The following is a 21,828-nucleotide window of genomic DNA, read 5'->3' as shown; positions in this document are numbered from 1 at the left end:
CCACCAGCTAAGAAATTGCGGACAGTCCGGGAATCAGTGTGTTTTTACATGAGTAGACTGTGTCCTTTTATTTAAAATGCATCTCTGGGTTATTTGTGGGGCATAGGAATTTGTTCAACCCCCCCCCCCCATATAGTCCGGCCCACCACATGGTCTGAGGGATGGTGAACCAACCCACGGCTGAGAAAGATTGCTGACCCCTGGTCTAAACTTCAAATTCCCCAGCTCATGCACTCTGATGGGAGTTTCACCCAGAGGAGTGCAGAAACTGGTGGAGACTGAACTACGGCTGATGGCAGAAAGTCACGTGAACCAACTAAGGCACTTTCTGCAAAATCTGATCATATACACCAGAAAACAGCTCCGGATCAAACTGCCCAAATCGAACGTCATACTCCAACCACGACCTTAGGACGACTCTCTAAATCAAAGTCCTAATTTTGTGGATGCTAAATAACAAGCAACTTTCTGGTACGTGGACAGCTGGCTTTATTCAACAGCCTATATCGGTGTGCAGGGAATCCCAGGTTCAAATCCCCACCGTGGACCTGTTGGGTGGTGGTGGTGAGTTCCACAAATGAGGCCGCACTGTAAGAGTTTCTCGGGTGATGCGGACACCCAGAGGAGAGCCTCACTTCCTGACCTCAGCGACAGGCAAACAGGCAAGTTTGTCTGGAAACTAGCATCCCTTTCTGCACCAAACATCACCTGACTTTTCAGCTTTGCCTTCCAAACCCCTTCTGGTGCTTCGAGAGTTATTTGCTACCGACGGAAACCACTAAAAGTATAGAGCGGCAGGAGGATAATAGCTTTCCATGAATAACCCATATTCGGGGCAAAGACTCAGCAGAGGGTGGGGGGTGGAGAACCTTACTTGTAAGCATAATTCTATAGAATTTAAAAAATAAAAATAAATGCCCTGTCTTTCAGGGAATACGCATGGACTCACCCACCAGGGAACCCCTTCTCCACACTGCAGGGGGCTACAGGGGAAATTCCAGGGGAGGTGTCGGGAACCTGTGGCCCTCCAGATGTTGCTGGACTACAACTCCCATCATCCCTGACCATTGTCTCTGCTGGCTAGGCCTAATGGAGTCCACAGGTTCCCCCTCCCAGGAGTAGAACAGGCTCCACTAGTACTTCCCTTTGGCTCTGCACAGACCACCACCAGCAAGCAAGTTATCTCCCATGCCATCTGTTCCACCAGTGTTGATCTACTTTTATAGCAAGCTTATATCAAAGCAAAGTTTAAAGAGCCAAGTGGTTTATAGCAACTTAAAAAGAATGATTTTTTCTTAGAAAACAAACCATCTTATCACTAAATCCATGTTTATCATGAAAGCCACACATTTAAACAAGCTGACATACAAGTTCATTAAGAGAAACAAAACAAAGCAAGCAAACAAACTACCAGCACCCAAGCAACATACTCCCTTCTCCCCCACCTTCCCAGCAAACCGGAGCATTTTAAGTGACAAGACCTGAGCAGATTGAACCCCAACCCTTAAAATTCCTAGGCAGCAGCAGACTTCTTAAAAATACAATTGCTACATTATAAATATAACACCAGATAAATTCAACCCCAAACCAAATAAACCAATTTTCCCAACGGAGCTTTAATATACCTCTTTGTGCCTTTGCTGTCTTGCTCTCAAAGGAACGAAACAGCCCAGGGTCTGTTAAGTGCTGAAGGAAAGTTCCACGAGTTCCAGAGAGAAAAAGGAGAGCCCACCCAGGAGGCAGGGTAGAATGAACACCAGTTTTACAAGTTTGAGACAGCAAGTTTCTTCAGACAAACTATTAGGGTGGTGTGGAAAGGGTGTGTGTGTGTGTGTGTGTGTGTGTGTGTGTGTGTGTGTGTGTGTGTAGATATATAGATATAGATATATATAGATGTAATCCTTGTATATTTTTAGCACTATGAACGCCCAAAAGGAAACATTCAATTAGAACAAAAAATTAGGACAAAAAATTAGGACATCCCTGAAAGGCATCCAAAACTGGCACAGCACAACTTAACGAAGAAGTTACTTTGGCAGCAAAGGGAGCAGAAGCGTGTTCTGTCTCTCTCTCTCTCTCTCTCTCAGCTACGGCTGAATGGCTGAACCCATCAAACAAAAGTGAGAATTGCAATACCTCCCAGAAGTTTTAGGATTCCAAATCCCATCGGCCCAATGGTCAAGGACCCGCACCATGTACTTAAAGCACATATAATCCCCATTTAAAGCGTGTGACACCCCTCAAAGAATTCTAGGAATTGCTGTTCCCCCTCATAGAGTGCAATTCCCAGCATCCTGAACAAATGACAGTTCCCAGTATTCTTTGGGGGGGGGAAAGCCATGTGGTTTGAATGTGCACTGGATCACAGAATCGTACAATTGTAGAGTTGGAAGGGACCCTGAGGATCATCTAGTCCAACCCCCTGCAATAGCAGGACTATGCAGCTGTCCCATACAGGGATCGAACCTGCAATCTTGCCTTATCTCAGCACCGTGCTCTAACAAGCTGAGCTATCCAGGCTGTGCTTTTAAGTGCGTGGCGTGGATCTTCTGGTAGTCCCAGAAATGGAGAGTTTAATGCCCCCTGCTGTAAACAAGTCTATGCGCTTCCTTAGGGCAGGGCTGGGGAGATAGAAGGGGGAGAAATTCTCTAGAACACCCAGAGTCCTCTTGAAAATAGTGACAGAGCCATCTCCCTTGAAGAATGTAAAATCCAATCCCCTTAAGCTAAGTAGCACTTTGAAAGGGCCTCAGGGAAGTCAGATGTCCTTAGGGGACCTTTGGGAGAGAGAACAGGTGGCCGTCTGGGCCCAAGATCAACTGGCAGAGATGTTTAGCAACTGATGGGCTCATGTCCTGCTTTGTTCATTTCCCCCACCCATTCTCCAAAGTCTTCAGCACTGTAACACAACCAAGAGACACGGCAACATAGTTTAAACATTACATTCTGTGGGACCCAGAAACATTAGCTCATTGTATAAGCACTGATTGCACAACAGGACACATTCCCTGGGCGACGCCTGCTTAATCTGGGCCAAATGGGGTGCCCTACTTTTTTTTTACCAGGTCTGAAGCTGGCGGTTGCATGGGTGGGGCTGAGAGAATGGGATCCAGCTCTGGTAGGAGACAAGGAGTTCAGAAAGAGAAGGAAAGGTTGGTTTGTTTCAAAAGGGATTCGGCAAAAGCTATTCGCCTGGGATGGAAATAAAGTTCACCCCAGGTGACCAGGTAAGCAAGCTTTTGTAAAACTAAAGAGGGCTGCTTTCTTCCCACTTTAGGCCTGTTGCTGTGACCAACGTTACGGGGATTGGCAGGCTAGGAAACTTTAAATGGACTTTGAATATGAACCCAAACAAAACACTGTGCCATGGAGCACTCCTGTTCGGCCATCCAGCAAGCCAGCCACACCCTTTCCCAAGAAACTCCATTCCATTCCCCACATGGCCAACCATCAGGAATGAGGGGAGTTATAGTCAATGGTCAACTGGAGGACCACACGGGAATACAACTTTTAGCCTGGCACAGGAAAAACATGTTAGATTTGACGGAACCTTTGACCTCACATTATTCTTCAGGTAGTTGGTATCATAGATGGTTCTCTTCAGCTCATCTCCAACTCATTTCCCCGGTTCTCTCAAGACACTGTGTTTAAGACCTTGAGAAGATCTTTCCAGATTCGGCCAAAGGGCCTTGTAGTTCCTACAGGGGCCAGAGAGATGCTTATGGGAAGTCCATTGAGCTGTCATGTAACACACCTGTTGATGGACATAACCCCCCAAGCATCATGACCCAGATCCACAAGGCAGACCAGATCCTACCCTCTGCCAACTTCCTGTGGGCCAAATTGGACATCATTACGACACCAGGTGACAATTCCAAAGTGGTTTGCTGAAACCACCAAGCAGTCAGCTCCTTGGATGTTTGTTTGCAGGTGCTGTTTGGCTTCAGAGTGGACCTGAGAGTGGGCAAAGCAGGGCTCGCACACCTTCAAAAGGGACGATGACGCTGATCAGCTGGTCCATGCTAACAGGGATCTAAGAAGGGCCCGTCTTGTGCGCCAATCAGCAAGCCCTGCTTGCAAAGGAACAACTTACATGCCCCATGTCTGACACTGCCCATGGCATCAGGCTGGAGATGATGACAACGGAGAAAGGGCGCCAAGGGCGGATTTCTGCCCACACCTGGTCTAATTCCTTTTTTTTTTAAAATGTTGGCTCTCAGCTCAGCTTTCAGGATTGTGTTGAAAAGCCCAGCTAGATCAGACCGAAAGTTCACGTCGTCCAGTCTTTCCCACCCAATCTGATGCCCTCCACACGCGTTGCTGGGAATACAACTCCCATCATCCATAGCTGCTGGGCATGATGCTAGCCAAAGCTGACATAGTCCAAAGCATGGCGGGGGAGAGTCCGTCTATTCTTTGTGGCAGATTCTCCTTAAGGTCTCAGGAAGAACTTGTTTCCAGGTTCCACTTCCTCCTGAGCTCTTTTTAGCTCTTCTGCATGCATAGCATAGCACAGCTACGATGCCCCTTTCCAGCTGCCCATTGACAAGCCTCCTATGACTTAGCAAAGGGTCAACAGATACGTCTCTCCCCCCCCCCCCCGGGCTTGGGGTGTTGCCAAAGTGTCCCATCAATCCTCCCAACCTGTTCCCCCCTCCCCTTCTTTCCCCGCCTCCACTCCCAAGCTTTGGGAAATCCCAGTTTGGAACCAGCTGCTGTCAAAAAATAGAATATTAAACCAGGGACACTGCCGGCCTGACTATTATACACTGTCCTTATTTGGCTGAACAAGAATGACCTGGAAAACTAACAAGGGGTGAAAAAAATAATGGCCTGCTGTATCATTATAAGTGACTGCTAAAGCGGAGACACTCTCTTTCATAGATTTATTTTCCCTTCCAGACTCAGTAGTGGTGAAATTCCTCCGTGTCTATTCCAGAGGCTGTTAGAAGATTACACAGCAAATGTTTCATTCAACAGGCAGTGATGCTTCATTTGTAGTCTGTCCATTGTTCCACCTAGCTCAACACTGTCTACCCCGGGGGGGGGGGGTAGATAATCTTCTTCAGACCAAGGGCCACATTCCTTTCTGGGGAACCTCCTCGGGGCCACATGCCAGAAGCGTAATCTTTACCTTTTGTCCTGTACGGTAGGCTAGTTTCAGCACACACACACCCCTTTCACACCCGTCCCCTTCCAGGCAAGCAAGAGGAACAATCACGGACACATTCTGAGGTCATGAAGCAGCATTGTTCTACACTCCTAGGTCTTTGGGCAGCTCCACGTAAGGCTGAGAGAGACTGCCAGCCCGTGTGGACAATACTGGGCTAGATGGACAAATGTGTCTAAAAGGCAACTTCCTCTATTTTTAGGTATGACTGGTTGGCAGGCAGGGTTTCAGGCAAAAATATTTTCCCAGCCCCCTCTTTGGAAATGCCAGAAATTGCACCCGAGACCTACTATATGCAAGCAGATGATCTACCGGTAAGAACGGCTCTTTTCCATGCTGAGATGTCCACCTGATGGGGCCATGGTCCACATGAGTCACACTTAAATCATGTCCCAGGACTCACAAGTACGTACCAAGATATCACTAATCTCCCAATGACTTTCTGCCCTGGGCATTACCTCCTTCCATTCAGAGTGGAAAATTCTGCCCCACCTTTACATCAACTGGATTCGACAACTGCTCTCAATGCAGAAGGGCTGCAGAACTGCCAGCCGTGAGCAGGAGGCTGTCCGTTGCTTCTCTGCATGAGTCACTGGAAGGAGGCAAGGCATGAGCAATTGGACTCAACTGGGGTGAGGGTGTTGCGCAATTCCATTCTGTCCCTGCACTGGCTGTGACGAGATCAATCAATCAATCACTTCTGATAGGGAAATATAGTCAACCCTGAAGAGAATGCCTGCTGTTATCCCTACCGGCTACATTTGTGGGTTATGAAAGCTATGGTTAATGAATTACTGGGAACATGCAGATTGCTTCTGTTCTGCTCCTCGCTGCTAGCGAGTCAGAGCAACAAACCCCAGCACGATGTCAAATCTGATTTGCTTTGCTCCAAACCAGGATGAAAAAGTCATGGCTTATCAATGGTGGTTTGTAAAAGAAACCGCAACTCACGGTTTGGACCCAATGTGAGGCCAAGGATTTTGGTTTGCTGCTCCCATGTTGTAAGGGGAGGAGGGGGAAACGGTGTAGAATTGATCAGCACGTTCAAATGCACCCAAGATCTCACTGTTTTGTGCTTGGCTCTTTCCAATCAATACTCTAAATGCAGCCCCCAGTTTTAAACCACAGAAGGAAAAATGCAGGCCTCAGCGATCGAAAGCCAGTGAAACCCAGCTTCAAAAACCACGGGGCTAGTCTCTCACTTCATCTCTAACCCTCCAACTCAGAGGAGGCTATATTTAGCTCACGAATTCTGCTCCTCCCAAGTCAGAAGCTTTAAAATCCACCACACTTTCCCGTTCTTCAACCCCCAGCAATTCTACCCACCAATCCTATGGCAACACAGCTGCTCATGAATGAACATGGTGCCTCAGCAAAGGGAGAAAGAAAACACACACACAGCCCAACCGGTGTTAGGAAACGCAATGCCTCCTCCAGCTTTGATTCTCACTCTCATAAATGAGATTGAAATGAAGTGTAGAAATCCTCACTACTGTACATCAATCAACTTTAAAGACTGACTGAATAACCTTTCCCCTTATTATGAATGGATTGGGTTTTTTGGGGGGGGGGGAACTGAAATAAGAGTATAAATGACAAAGATATTATTAGAATGGGAAACAAAAGACAACCTAGTTAAAGCTTCAGTGACGCACGGGGCAATAGATATAGGACACAATATAGATCTTAACCTCTGAGAGGAAGTTTGGAAAAGCGACTTGAAATTTACAGCATGTTATTCTTTGAAAAAGAACTATTTGAAAATGATTCATAGATTGTATTTAACTCCGAGTAGGTTGGCTAAGGTGGGACGCGGGTGGCGCTGTGGTCTAAACCAGTGGTCTTCAACCCCCGGGCCACGGACCGGTACCGGTCCGTGGATCAATTGGTACCGGGCCGCCCAAGGAACATTTAAATACAATTAAATTAAAATTATTAAATCAAAACAATCTAAATAAAATATAAACAATCAATGTCCCCCCCCCTCAGCAGGCCACGGTAAAATTATCAAACGTTGACTGGTTTGCAGCGATAAAAAGGTTGGGGAGCACTGGTCTAAACCACTGAGCCTTGGGCTTGCCGATCAAAAGGTCGGCGGTTCGAATCCCCGTGACGAAGATCAAACCTATCCATTCTGAAGGAAATCAGCCCTGAGTGCTCACTGGAAGGACAGATCGTGAAGCTGAGGCTCCAAAACTTTGGCCAGCTCATGAGAAGAGAAGACTCCCTGGAAAAGACCCTGATGTTGGGAAAGATTGAGGGCACAAGGAGAAGGGGACGACAGAGGACGAGATGGTTGGACAGTGTTCTCGAAGCTACGAACATGAGTCTGATGAAACTGCGGGAGGCAGTGCAAGACAGGAGTGCCTGGCGTGCTCTGGTCCATGGGGTCACAAAGAGTTGGACACGACTAAACAACAACAATTATTAAAAAGAATATAAATGACAAAGTTTGGGACACCATTTCCAAATCTTACAAAAAGCAGGGAAAAGAACATAAGAGACCTTCTGGATCAGGATTATTGTAAGTGATCTGTTAGCTGCCCGGATATCACACACTTATAGTGAAGGTGCAGGATATAAATTATACTAATACTCCCCAATAATGCAGATGGGGCTGAACCTGAGGAAGATAGAGGCTCCCTTGCCCAAAAACACCCAGAACAGATCCACATCATATATTTAAAGCACACCCAACTCATGTTTAAAGCACGTTACTTCCCCCAAAGAATCGTGGGAACTGCAGTTCCACCTCACAAAGCTACAATTCCCAGCACCCTTCACCTACTACAGCTCCCAGTATACTTTTGGGGGAAGTCACATGCTTTAACTGTGTGTTGAATGTGCTTTGACTATACAGTGTGAATTGGCACTTGGTGACTTTGGCAAGTTCCTACCTGAGGAGAGATCTGAACCGGCTCTTAGCACACACCCGTCACCACAATATTTTTAATAAACACAGAAAGCGTGCAAGAGGAAAATAGCAAGGATGAAGAAGTTAACAGATAGCAAGATACTTCATTAGCAGTAGTGCTATTAATTAAATTTGCATACCACATTTCATCTGAAGATCACAGCATAAAAATACCAAATGAGAACACAAAATAATAATAATAATAATAATAATAATAATAATAATAATAATAATAATAATTTTTAATGGCAATAACCCCTACCCACAAACACATTTAAAAGGCCACAGAATGTTCACTCAGCCAAAGGTCTAGTTATCGAGAAAGAACAGACAGAACCAGGTTATCTTTGAAACCTTTGAGTCTTAAAGGATTCAAAGTGAACCTTGTCCTTTGTGAAAAACCGCACAAAGATCCAATATTAAGCCTTTTGGACTGTGTCTTGAAAGAGACTTTGCACCAACTTTGAGCAATTGCTTTTTACAACTATATCCTCTCACTGGCGGCAGTGTATTTCAGATAGGCAAAACCAGCCTGTCAATTAACAAAGATAACAAGATCAACGAGAGAGATCCACAGCATACACAAATGTAAGCAGTGGCTTACGGTCCATTTCTCACATTTTAAAAAGCCACTTCCTGGCAAAACTCCCAAAGTGTCTTTCCACTTATACACACACACAGAAGAATAATGTGCAAAGCAGTAAGAGGTCAATCTTGTGGACAGAAGCACGTACCCACAAAAGCAGAGGTCTGCCGCATTCAAATCTTGCCTTTGCCAGGTAACTAGCAGAACACTCTCAGCTCCAGTTCTTCATCCACATACTGTGAAGAAGAAAACTAACTAGCTTTCAGGGCTGCTTTTTAGATTTTACAAACTGATCAAAGACTGAAATAATGGCACTATAGGGATATTGAGACAACCGCAGCAGGGGGTTTGGAAACACGGTATGCACCCACAAATTGTACCTTTTAAAATAAGAAGACAACAAAACTCATACACAGAAAGTGATCTTGGAATCCCTTGCCTCTTGAAACAGGCAGACTTCACTGTACTTTTTCGGGTGTCTACAAAAACATTTTTGTTCAGGCAAGCCTCTCCAGACATATGGAATGTTGGCATATGTTTTAATCAGGTTACAGTTTGTTTTAATTACTTTTAAAATAATTTAAATAATGTAGGTTTTAACTGCTTTATACTGATAATTTTATTGTTTTCTTCATTTTGTAAACCGCTTTGAGATTTTATTACAATTAAGCTGCATATAAATCTTGTGAAATAAAATAAACAGCCAGAAACAGTTTAAAAATACAGGCAATTTTGACTTTGAACTGATCTTCCTTTTAATAAGTTTGACCCTGTTTTGATGGCTAAAGTGAGGAACTTGGCTATATTTTCTGTGACTTCAGGGTTGGAGCCTGACAATCAAAAACAGAGAATTCATCTCAGTTTCCCAAGTGTAGACAATGTACTGAGATAAACGTGGATATAGTATACCTAAAAATATACTGGTGCCCTCAAGATGTTTTGGACCAAAACTCCATGTGCTGCCTGGGGCTGATGGGAGTTGTAGTCCAAAGCATCTGGAAGGGACCAGGTTGACTGATATAGGGTGAGCCCAGCTGGCATCTTCACTGAACCTATACACGAATGCTAAGTTGCTCAATCATCAACGCCAAAAACCTCGCAGGTTTTCTGTGAAAGTGTGCCAGCTTCCTGCCTCTACAATACCCATCAAAAACATCTTCCATAAATCAGCCTTACAGCCTGATCTTAATTGTGTTAAGTCCTGTGGACTCCTTTCTTCGAAAGCAGGCTAAATCAAGAGGCTTGATGAGAACAATGCTAGATTCAGACACCAGAGGGAGCAACGGAAACGAGGAGAGGGACTGTTCTGGTGTGAAGGTCTTAAAGAGAGATTCTACCTCAAACTGACCTTTTGAAAAAAAGAGAGGGATGCAGTCGAGCCTCAATTTGAAAACAACTATAAAAAAAATAGTCTAACCACCGATTTCCTTCTTCTAAAGTTTCACTTCTAGCTTGCGAGACGCTTACCCAAACACTGTCAGCCAGGGCTGTGATCAGGGGAAAGCCAGAAAGAAAGCTGATCTCTTTTATTACTACCAGAAACTGAGTCTGAAGGGCACTTCTAGCCTGTGGCTATTTTTGGTTGGGGTTCAACAGGCAAGTCCCAGTTGCACAACTGAAGCTGACCGGGAGGTCTTGAGCAACAAATCCGCTTCCCAAAAATAGGGGGCTTTTTGCAATAAGGAAAGTGATGGGAAAGTGTGGGGTAATGCTTGCTTTGAAACAATGTTGTCTAGCCTCCATGCAAGCAAGTCAGAATGTTTTCTGTGTCATCTAAGGTGAGTAGGTAGAATGGGCATTAGCCTGGCTGCTCTTAACAGGGCAATAAGCTGTTGCCACCTCAGGGAAGTGAGGAAATCAACATTCCTGTGGGAATGTTGTGGGAATGGGAATGTGTGTGTGCGAGCATGTGTGTGACACACCCAGAAACAAGTTGAATATTTTGTTCAGTAAACTGGGGACAAAGAAGAAGATAAAGGAAGGAGAGGGTAGTAGCAGCATCACTATTCCATCTGGCTGTTAACCAGAAGGTTGGTGGTTCGAGCCCACCCAGGGACGGCTGTGGGAGGGATTCCTGCATTTCAGGGGTTTAGCCAAATGACCCTAGGGGTCCCTTCCAACTCTACAATTCTATGATTCACCTTTGTAAGACTCCTAAGAGGAGATTGGCATTATTATGTTTCAACTTCACAAGAGATCTCAGGTGACCAAAAAAGAGAATTTTTAGCAGGTGCACATTTTCTCATCCTTATAGTATTGTGGCATGACAAGCCATGGCAGCAGAAATACTTACTTAAAAATAACAACACAGCAGCTATCCAACTGCTCTCTCCCTGTGCCTCATGACCCACAGCCTATGTACGAGTGTCTGCAGGAATTTTTCAAGGTTGGGGGGAGTAAAACACCGAAACCCAGGGAGCGGGCTAGTCTCCCTTAAACATGGTGTCTGTATATTTTGCCTTGCATCTCAGGTTCTAGAAATGCCAGAAGCTTACGCTTTTCTTTAAAAAAGAGAGAAAGAAAGCGGTGAGGCCTGGGGATATAAATGAAAGCAGTGAGCCTGGTTCATAAGGGAGATTGCCCCACTAGCACCCCATGGCCTTATGGCTTTCCCCACTGTGTGATGGGAAAATAAGTGGAATTGTCTCCCAAAGTGCAATCATACTTTCAGCATACAAGAAAACCAGTTGTCCAAATTTTCAAATCTTTAATAATCAGAAAGGCTGTTCTCTCCTTGATGACACCCTCTATGACACAAGTTGCACCAACGAAAAGCTCCTCTTTCCAACTGTTAGATTACAACTGCAAATGGGTTTGGCTGCCCTACTAACATTCCAAGTCAAAAGCACTCATTTCCGTTAAATAATCAATAATTGAAATCCTTCCCGCTCCACACTCAATTCTTCATACTAAACAGAAACTATGTCTCAGTATATGCCAATATTTCAATCCCTGCTGTTAATGTGTCTCTAACACTCTCAATGTTTAGTCTGTAAGCTCCTTGGGGCAAAGACCCGTCCTCTTTAAAATATTTTTGCATACTGCAAAATACAGATTAAATAAATGAGAGCTTCCATGAGGAGCCGATGGATATTGAGAAGATAATCAAATGTATATGAAATAAACAAAATTAAAGAAAAAACTGATGCAGTAACGGAGTAGAGACTCGGCTACCAGGGAGTAAGTCCCACTCAACTCTATGGGGCATACTGTACTTCTGAGTAAGCAGGCATAAGTTTGTACAATACTACAAATCATACTCAGGGCAAACCCATTCGTTTTCAAGGAAATGACTTGCAGTACAAATCTACGCCTGTCTACTAAGAAGTTCCACTGACCTCAATGAGACTTACTGCCAAGTGTGTATAAGATTGCAGACTTAAGTCAGATACAAGCCTAAGTAGTTACTGAGATTTCAAGACAAGTTAATAGAAAGTTGGTCTTTATTTTTATTTTTTTAATTAAGAAGACTGTATTCAATCTTAGCCATGCTTGGATCAAGCACATTGAGATCAATGGACATGCCTAACATGCATCCATTCATTTCACTGTGTCTACTCTGAGCAGAACGAACAGACAGAGCTAGTTGGGTTTCAAGGCAGAATTTGAACCCGGCTCTTTATTTCTTTCTCTCACCCAACCACTGCCCTCCACACTGGAGCTACAAGAACAGGGTCCTTGCCTCAAACTGAAGAAGAGAGCTAGATGAAGAAAGAGAAGCCCACCCCCACACCACAAACAACAGAAGCTGCCCAGCTCCCGCCTACCTTCAGAGAAGACCCGCTGAAATCAAAGGCCACCACTAGGTCAGTCGGTTGAGCATGAGGCTCTTAATCTCAGGGTCGTGGGTTCAAGCCTCGCATTGGGCGAAAGATTCCTGCCTTGCAGGGGGCTGGATTAGATGACCCTGGTGGTCCCTTCCAGCTCTACAATTCCATCACTAACTCAGGTCCATTGGGTTATAACCAGCGCTGACCTTTCTCAGGGTAGACCCATTTGAATCAATGGGAGAGGGCAGGCTGAGAGACCCCGTTGGTTCCAATGGGTCTACTCTGAGGAGAACTTGGTTAGTCACAGCTCTGAAACTGAAGGAGGGAGAGCCGTTTAAAAGGGGCAGCCTCCCCACCCCAAGACCACCACCTGACAGGATAATAAAAGCGCAGGAATGGAGGGGGGGGGCTCCGCGCTCGCCTTGCCTGCCCCGTGTCCCTCCGGGGGACCCGTAGGCAGCGGAGGCCGCCCCCCTCTCCGGCCCCCGCCACTTACTTCGCTCGCTCTCTTCACACAGGCGCGCGGCAGCCCCGGCTCCGTCCGGCGTCTTCCTCTCCTCCTCCGTCTCCGCCTCCTCCCCCTGCCGCTCTTGATGTTACCTCTGGGCTTCGGGCCAACCCGGAAGTCGGGGGAGGGCTCTCCGCTCGGCCCCGCCCACCGACCGGAAAGCCGGTCTGTCCCCCCCCCGTCGCTTCCGGACGCGGTGACGTCAGTTCCTGCGCGGCGGTGGTTGGTGGCGGTGTCGTCTCCCCACGTGCCCTCCTTTTTCGCATCTCATCTTTCTCTTCTCAGCTTTATTACAGGAAAGAGAAGGAAAAGGAAAGGTTAAAAAATAAAAAAGGAGGGAGGGGGCTGGGAAGAGAGAAAAAATATACATCTATTTCAGTTAGCAAGCGCGCTTTCCGATTGGTCGGTTTGCGTGTGGCGTCACGCAAAGGCTCCTCGGAGGGGCGATGCGATTGGCCGGTCGTGGTTTGACGTTGCCCACAAGCCGTTGGGAAGACGGGGCGGGGCAGGTTTCGAGAAAGGCACGCGCGGTGTTGCGATTGGTTAGTCGTGTTTGTGACGCCGACTGCTGCCTCACATCGTGGCTCCTGCTCTGAGGCTGGTCGGCAACGCGAGGCGGCGGCGAGTGGCTGGTGAGGAGAAACGGCGGCGGGTAGGGGGAGAGGACGGGTGGGGAGGGTCCTAAGGAGCGTGCCTGTGAATCAGGTGAAGATATGCAGCTTTATGCAAATGTAGTGGGGAGGCCAGAGAAGTCAGCTCGGACGGTTAGGCCTCTCCGACTTAAAAGGAAAAAAAGAGGAAACCTCATTTGCATATGCAAATTTACTTTGATGCTGACCGAGAAAGATGGGGTCCTTAAATGAAGACTGGGGCCGATGGTATATTTATTAGTAGTATTTTTTTTTTACTATTTTTAATTAATTTTCTATATCGCCCTTCACCCAAAGACAAAAGGGCGGTTTACAACATAAAAATGCAGACCATAGTAACAAATAAAAACTGAGACCCATTGAAAAGGAATGGAAATGACTAACTTGAATCCATTCATTTCAGTGGGCTTTAGCCTCGTAGTGGGTACAACCCATTGGATTTCTTCCTCCCCTTTGTCCCCTATAAGGCGCTAGGGTAGGTAACAACACCATAAAAATACAGAATTAAGTACCACTTGTCACAATTTCAATACTGTATACAAGATTTAAAAAAATCCTTCAGTAGCACCTTAGAGACCAACTAAGTTTTTATTTTGGTATGAGCTTTCGTGAAAGCTCATACCAAAATAAAAACTTAGTTGGTCTTTAAGGTGCTACTGAAGGAATTTTTTTATCTTGCTCTGACTCAGACCAACACGGCTACCTACCTGTAACTAGAACTGTATACAAGAGTTGACCTATGAGTTGAGGACCATTGGCCTACAAACCCATCCTTCCCCGCCCCCCCCCCCCCGCCTGAAAATATCCTGTGCTCCAGATGCTTTGGATTACAACTCCCAGCACCCCACATGACCCATGGCCAGAGTGGGAGCCTGCGTCATCTATAAGGTACCAGGTAGGTGAATGCTGGTTTACACCGGCACTCTCTAAGCTTTCAGTCTTTCCCAGATGCAGCTGGCAGTTGCCCAGCTTTGAACTTTGTACCTTCTGCATGGCTTTGTTGTCGTGAAGGCTGCAATTTCTATTTTCCTGAGCACTCCTTAGATCCTCCTAACATTCCTCTTGTCTTTGATCGCTAGATATACTATGGATTACCTTTCCAAGCCTGGTCTCTTCAGTATAATTGCTGGTGTTGCCTGCGGGGTATGCCTGGGCTGGAGCATTCGAGCCCGGTTCTTGCGACCATCCAAAGCCAGAATAACCCAGCTTGCCAATGAACTGGGCAATGAAGCCACTACCATGGGCGAAAGTGGCGAATTCAAGATGGTGATCATCGTCCGGAATGACCTGAAGATGCAGAAGGGCAAAGTGGCAGCCCAGTGCTCCCATGCGGCTGTCTCAGCCTACAAACAAATCCAGCGCCGAAACCCTGAACTCCTGAAGCAGTGGGAGTATTGCGGACAGCCCAAGGTGGTCCTAAAAGCTCCCGACGAGGAAACACTGCTTCAGCTCCTGGGCGAGGCCAAAACGCTGGGCCTAACAGTGAGTTTAATCCAAGATGCGGGCCGTACACAGATAGCCCCAGGTTCCCGGACTGTCCTCGGCATCGGACCAGGACCAGCGGAGGTTGTGGACAAAGTCTCTGGCCATTTAAAACTTTACTGAATACGGAGCATCTAGCCCAGAGATAATGGTATCAACTGTATAGATTTAAAGCAAACAACCCCTTAAAAACAATGATGATTGAGCAGGATCATGGTTTATTTTTCATTGCCTTTCAGTATTTGGAATACATAAAATGCAACAGGTTACCTGTCCATGCTCTACTTTTTTATTGTCAGCTGGTTAAACATGATCCTTGAACTTACTCTCCTAGGAAATTGTTGATAGGCGGGGGGGGGGGAATTAAGGGCATGTATAGTAAGTACAGGGTGAAACCTGGTTCTCTGGGGCAGTCTTTGTGGATTTTTTCTTTTTAAATAGAGAATTGCCTCTTTGAAAATGGTCGGTCTGAAGGGACAGTTCTTAGGAATATGGACATTTTTCCTGGGATGAGGAACTTGTCACTCCTTAGGTGTTGCTGGACTCGGACTCCCATCTGCCTCAGCCAGCACAACCAGTGGTTTGGGATGATGGGAGTTGTAGCGTAGGAACCTCTGGTCAACCACAGGTAGCCAGCCCATCCTTGTTTTAAAGACTCAAATCTGAGGAGAGGAATGTAGAAGGTGAGCATCCTACAGGGTTCTTTAGTTGTCATTCACATATGCCTAAGTATGATCTGAAGAGAGTTCAAGGGTATTCCAGTCAAGCAAAAACTTTTGGTGGGTGGCCTGGTGAGAGTTCCAAGGCCAGATGGAGAGGCCTGAAGGACTGCATTTATTGTTGCTGTCTAGCAGCGGCATCCTGATATTTGCAGCAGCGTATCAACAAAAATCTTTTAGCTCAGTCTTCTATTTCAATGACTAGGGCAGCAATGAAGCAGTAGCAGCACCTCTGCTGCTTGTAGCCGGACAATATTTTTAACTTGCCTTTTTTCACCCATTAGAACAGCCCTTTGAATTAGTAAAATGCAGGCAAGGAAAAACTGCAGGTTCTTAACCTTTGGGGGCTTTGCAGCGATGTTGTGTTAAGTGACGTGTGAGTGGATCTTTAGCAACAGAGCCTGGAGAGCAACCAGAGACATAGGCCAGGACCGTTGTTCCCCGACTGCTAGGAGGGCCCTAACTTCCCTGGAAGTAAACCGGAGGCACATTTCTACAGTCAAGGAGGTAACACTTGTCTTTATCTGCTCCTAGAAGAAATGAAGGACACTTCCTCCTCCACAGCTGTGGGCGCTTCATATAGTAACAGAGCAAACCTTTGCATATTTTCATGGAAGAAGCCTCATTGATGCCCAACTGGGCCTACCTCCAAATCCTGGGGACTGTTAATGATGCTGGGAATTGTAGCTCTGAGGGGGATAAGCTACAGTTCCCAATATTCTTTGGAGGAAGTTGTGTACTTTAAATCCATGTTGTGTAGCAGAACAGTAGACCCAAACAATATGGTAGAATAAGTTTTCAAGGCCTGGCTGATCCCTTTGTGGCATGATTTGGGAACTGGCAGCCTTAAGGCAATGGTGGTGGGGGCTTTTCCAGGCTAAGGGCCACATTTTCTCTCAGGGAGGCTTCGAGGGGCCACATGCTTTCCTACAAGGGCATTTCAGCTTAGTTCTTTCTCTGACACCCAAGCTATCACTATCTGGTATGCAGTACAGTAAAAACCATCTTAACCTAAAACCAAAATTTATACATATAAAAAAATACAGAGATCAAGCAGGAACATTCAGACATCTGGACAAACAGGCGGGTTTTCACTGGCTAATATAGTGTCAGCTGGAATTAGTGGGAAAGGCTGTTTCAGATATGGGGTGCCATTCTAGAAAAGGCCTTGTCAGACACATCTCTGCTAGTCTATGCCCCGAAGAGGAACATTAAGAGTTAACACATAAAGCACATTAAGTCACTGTACTTGCCCGGCTTATTGTGCTCAAGCCAGAAAAGCAAGTTGCTTTTTGGCATGAAAGAGGATTTATTCAACCATGCAGGCAAAGAGTTAAATGAAGGGTGGAATTAGCCTTTGAACTGGCAGTAGGGTTGGATGTAGCAATGCAACTCTCCCCCCCCCTCCTTTTTTGCAGTTAAATGTACAGCTGTTATTTGGGAAAATACTAGTCACTAACACTGTGACTATGAATCCAAAACTGTATCTTTGTTACCTCCAGGGACACCATAATGAGTTAATTAGCCACAAATGCAATGATAACTTTGCTATGATAGTTTCTTGCAACTGACTGCCTCGTTGTATTTTTGGAAATCAATTAAAGTTTTCCTTTTTTAAAAAAAACAACCCATCTCAGTAGTGCTGAGTACATGATCAGCAATGTGCTGCTGTAAGAATGCTGCACCAATTTCACGTACACTTACCACGTACACTGCAATTTTTGCGTTTCATTGCCACTCAACTCCCACCTTACGATAATACCTTCTAACCAAGATTTCACTTCATGCATCTGACAAAATTGGGTTTAGTCCATGATGAAATTTGTGCCAAAATAAGTTTGTTAGCCTTTGATCTAAAAAGTACTCACAAAACCCAAACTCTTAATTATTCCATCTTGCCACTTCCATTGGATGGCAGCAGCTTGGGGGTAGACAGTTTCACCATCAATCAGTTTGAAATAATGGAGAGTCAATACATGTCAGCATACTAGACAATACTGTCTTGGGGGGGGGCAGTCCCAGAACTTTCCCCCTGTATGTGTGTGTATATATATAAAGTAGAGCCCTGGAAGGATGTGGAGGTTAGCTTCTAACCCTAACCCTTCTCCATTCCCAAATGAGAATAGTGTCTGTACACACAGGCAACCTCGGCCCTCCAGATGTTTTGGGACTACAACTCCCATGATCCCTAGCTAACATGACCAGTGGTCAGGGATGATGGGAATTTTAGTCCCAAAACATCTGGAGGGCCAGGTTGCCCATGCCTGGACTCTGTACATTTTGCCTCATATCTCAGGTTCTACAAATGCTATAAACTTTTTTAAGAAAAGAAAAGGCTGGGAATCTTGGGATTGTGGTCTATGCATGGGGAGCGGACACAGCCTGCTCCACCACTGCTCTGTTGTGTACATCCATGGTTAGAGGGCCAATGGTCTGACTCAGGTTCCGATTTCAAGCCTTTTTATATGGAACCATGAGGACTAGAATCTTGCTTTGTTTCTAAGGGAAAGGCTGCAGGTCTGTGATGTAGACGTACCTGCATTTAAATGCCTCTAGGTTGCAGCCTTTCAGGTGCCCATGGGGGAATAAGCAGATCAACTTCAAAAACAAAGAGCTGTTCGGTTAGCAACTGCCGCTCCTTGAAATAGCTATGCAAGAGCACAACTGATGCAACAGCATGTAAGTGGCATGTTGTGATTGCACCTTAGCAGCCTGTGATCAATGCCTGTTTATAAAATGATGGGAGAAACCTGAGCAGGTGCTGCCCTCTGGTGGGCATTTCATCCAACAGCCCAAAACAAGTTTGTGTTGCAGAATTTTAATTTCATTCCTTGTTAAAAATCCCCCAGCATACTTTATTTGCAGAACAGTTTAAGTTGCATAATTATGTGCAAGTGCAACTGTTTTTAAAACCTCTGAGATGTCAAATATATTTTCTTAATTTTATTATGTCTGTTTTTAGTGCTATCTGACGCATATTTTATGTGGGTTGCTTAAATAAAGCAAAGATAGACAAAGATGGTAGATTCCTACCATCACTGGTCTAGCAGAGGTGGAGCACTTGTGGTTCACCAGATGTTGGATTCTCCCACTTTTTCTAACCATTGGTCACTCTAGTTCGGGTTAATGGGACCTTGAGTCCAAAAACTGCTAGTCTTAATACTTAAATCAGCCAAGGCACACTCAAGCTTCAAGTGAGGCTCTGGGGGAAGCTCAGACCCCACTCTTATGGCACAGTATGGGAGAAGTGTCTTATTTTAAGCATTAAATCTATTAAGGATATGATGGATTTGTATTGTTTATGGTGGAGTTCAAGGTGGTGGGCAGTTCTTTTAAGCAGGGACGTTGCTGCTTTGTACATTTTAACATAGGAGACGCTCAGCAAAACATGCTTCCAAAAATTATGTATGGTTCTGTTCATACAGAACACAGATACTGGCTTAATCTTAGCTTGCTGGAGAACCTGAGAATTGCAGTGTGTGTGTGCAAAGGATTGTCTACTTCAGCCACTTCTTGGAGGGAAGCTGCATTAACATGACATCATCAACATGGTTGTTGTGTAGAACAGGTGCCAGCCAGCAAATAATCTTAAGATATGTCTACTTTTGAGTAGAGCAGGGGTGAGGACCTGGATCTGGCCAGTTGTATCTGCCTTAAGTTCTGCTGAGTAGAGTCACTGAAAGTAATGGAGGGAAGTTAGCCATGCCTGTTAACTTCAATAGGTTTACTCTGAGAACTTAGCTGAAAACATACCTATGGCAAGGTGGTGTTTTTTAAGAGTAATCAAGGAACATTCAAGTGGCCCTTACAACAAAAAGGCAGGCTTGCAGCTCTGGTTACAGACAGGAGGCGTTTGGGTGGACTGATACTGGTTTAAGACCACCAAAATGGATTTGTTGCAAGGAAAATATGTGATGCAGGCAGCTTGTTTTTCGTAGTCTGTTCTCGTAGCCGTTGCACTGAGAACCCTGCAGGCATTTTGCAAGTGGCTATATCAGGCTTTGTTTACTCCTGTCGCCTTTAAAATGGCAAAAGCCAGATTGCTACCTATATTGCAGTAAACCAGATATGTGTTGCTTTGATTCTCGTTGCACCCACTCTTCCTAAAAGTCTGCCCCAGGCTCCAGGACCTGGAGAAGACCCAATCCAGGACAGCCCAGCGAGTTGCTACGGTAGGTGGTTTGGTCACAATGCACCACCCCACCATGGGCAGGTACAAATGGGACTCTTCCACGCCAGCCTTGCCAAGCAAGTTTGGTCTCCCTCCAGCGGCTGGGTTCATCATTTTGTACATGCAAACATGACAGTAATTCGAAGAGTGTTTGAACATTGAAGTCAATTTTATTTTGAAGCTAAATATATTAAGGCAACTTAACATACCTATAACATGATCTTTTTATTTTTTAATTTTTTGTCAGATTTAACTGGAAACACTCAAAAACTACAACCCTAAAGAGGTTTTTATCACCTGGTTAAAAGACGCTGTCATTGGCCCAGCTGCAGCCACCTGTTGAAAAGTGCTATCATCTCTCCCCTTATTCCAGTATATAGTCCCCAAGCATCTGCCTCACACACATCTCTGTCTCTCTCACACACATAATCTCTTCAGTGCAAAGTCACCTGCCAATATAGTCTGGTCTCCATAGTAACAATTTGGTATTTTTGCTAAGTTGCTGGTCCCCTCTCCCCTCTGACCTTAAGAAGCACCAACCTTCCCGTGTTTTGCTTTTCAGCCGAGCACATACGTCATAAAAAGGAGCTTGAAGAGAGATGCATACTGAAAAACTACCATAGAGCATGTCCACAGTCCAGTAATTTATTATTATTTTTCCAATTTGAGCCATTTTTAAATTGCACAAACAAAAAATGTGAACAGCAATTGGTTTTCTCCCCCCCCCTGCTCTTCTGTTTGAATTCTCTCTCTCTCTCTATTTTCCCCCCTTCTCTCTCTTCTGTACACTCAGGGAAAAAAATATTGATCTTGAACACCACAATATCCAACATACACGAACCGCAGGGCAGGGCTAGGTCAAGTACACACACACTTGGATTCATGGTGCTCCCTCCTTGTTCCTCAATGGAAAATAAAAAATGGTCCCCACAAGAAAAGCACAGGGTATACAGTAGCACGACAGAAGGGTCATCATCCGTTTACGTATGGAGTGAACACACTAGCATTTTTAAGACTAAACTGGAAACCTGCATAGGTTAAAGGGGGGGGACTCTACTAGGTTTGCCACTGTTTTTTAAATTCAGGAAAGGTTGTCTGTACGCATGTCTTTTATTTTTAAAGAGCTAAGCAATCCAAGCGGGGTAGGAGATGCTGGTTTAGTGTTCCAACTCCCAAATACAAATCCTCTTGGTTTAAGCTTTTCTGCTGCCACCCCCCTTCAGAATATACGACGAGACTTTTAAATGCATTTTTTTTCTTAGATAAGACGGTACATATTTGTAAAGCTGCTCACATACATTGAACTTTAGATTCGATAGTAAGAGTTTAAACGTTTACAGAGTGCAAATTGGAAGAGTCACAAAGAGACTGGGGTTTAATGTCAAGAAGCAAGTCTTGAGGGGGGGGGGACCAAAGACGGGGGGGAAAGCCCACTCAAATATTCCCATTTGGAAAGTGGAAAAAAACAAGAGTCCTTTCTAAGTGACATGGAATGTGGAAAAAAGAAGGATTATGTTTAAGTGGGATTGAAAAGGTTTGCGCTGGGGATGGGGAGAGAAACAAAAATAAGTCCTTCATAAAGTAAAGGTTATAAGGGGCACAAAGCTTTTTCCCTGTCGAGCTGAAGTGGGACGGTGGAGTTTCAACAGCAAATCGATGCTAGCTCCAAACAGACTTGCTTTTCTTACATGGTGTATCCAAAACCGGGCTGAGGCTGCCCATAGGGAGGGGCAGTGTAGCCGTAGCCAAAAGGTGCTTGTGGGGGGACTGCGACGCTGGGCCCAGCCGTCAACATCAGCTGGGGCTGACCTAGGGGGGAAAGGAAGCAGGCAGGAAGAGAAAGAACGGTTAGTGAGAG

At 45.3% G+C, this 21,828-nt stretch overlaps 3 protein-coding genes across 6 annotated transcripts in view; 1 reads left to right on the top strand and 2 right to left on the bottom strand.

Annotated features, from left to right (window-relative positions):
- VMP1 (vacuole membrane protein 1) overlaps nucleotides 1-13,073 on the bottom strand; it is a 109,599-nt gene extending 96,526 nt beyond the window's left edge. Inside the window, exon 1 of one of the 3 annotated variants that reach the window (XM_035140115.2) lies at nucleotides 12,937-13,073. The gene's annotated coding sequence lies outside the window, so the exon portion shown is untranslated. The other 2 variants (XM_035140116.2, XM_035140117.2) reach the window with 2 other exon arrangements.
- Nucleotides 13,074-13,166: 93 nt separating this feature from the next.
- On the top strand, nucleotides 13,167-15,355 carry PTRH2 (peptidyl-tRNA hydrolase 2). 2 transcript variants are annotated; one of them, XM_035140120.2, is made up of 2 exons: nucleotides 13,167-13,580; nucleotides 14,678-15,355. In XM_035140120.2, exon 2 carries the CDS (start codon nucleotides 14,685-14,687, stop codon nucleotides 15,201-15,203), a length of 519 nt encoding a protein of 172 aa, XP_034996011.1. In that variant the 5' UTR covers nucleotides 13,167-13,580; nucleotides 14,678-14,684; the 3' UTR covers nucleotides 15,204-15,355. The 2 variants fall into 2 exon arrangements, with proteins under 2 accessions (XP_034996011.1, XP_034996012.1); XM_035140121.2 differs by lacking the exon at nucleotides 13,167-13,580 and adding an exon at nucleotides 14,238-14,493.
- A 4,763-nt stretch (nucleotides 15,356-20,118) lies between these two features.
- CLTC (clathrin heavy chain) overlaps nucleotides 20,119-21,828 on the bottom strand; it is a 77,634-nt gene continuing 75,924 nt past the window's right edge. The window contains exon 32 of the mRNA XM_035140282.2: nucleotides 20,119-21,779. Within this exon, the coding sequence (XP_034996173.1) occupies nucleotides 21,655-21,779 (125 nt within the window). The 3' untranslated portion in view covers nucleotides 20,119-21,654. The remainder of the gene's footprint in view (nucleotides 21,780-21,828) is intronic.

This window comes from Zootoca vivipara, chromosome 15, assembly GCF_963506605.1.
Source record: "Zootoca vivipara chromosome 15, rZooViv1.1, whole genome shotgun sequence".
Taxonomy (NCBI): domain Eukaryota; kingdom Metazoa; phylum Chordata; class Lepidosauria; order Squamata; family Lacertidae; genus Zootoca; species Zootoca vivipara.
Note: the sequence above shows the minus strand (reverse complement) of the source record. Positions and strands in the feature narration are given on the sequence as shown.

Coding starts and splice junctions, on each gene's coding strand:
- PTRH2 (XM_035140120.2), top strand. CDS start 14,685: ATGGATTACCTTTCCAAGCCTGGTCTCTTCAGTATAATTGCTGGTGTT.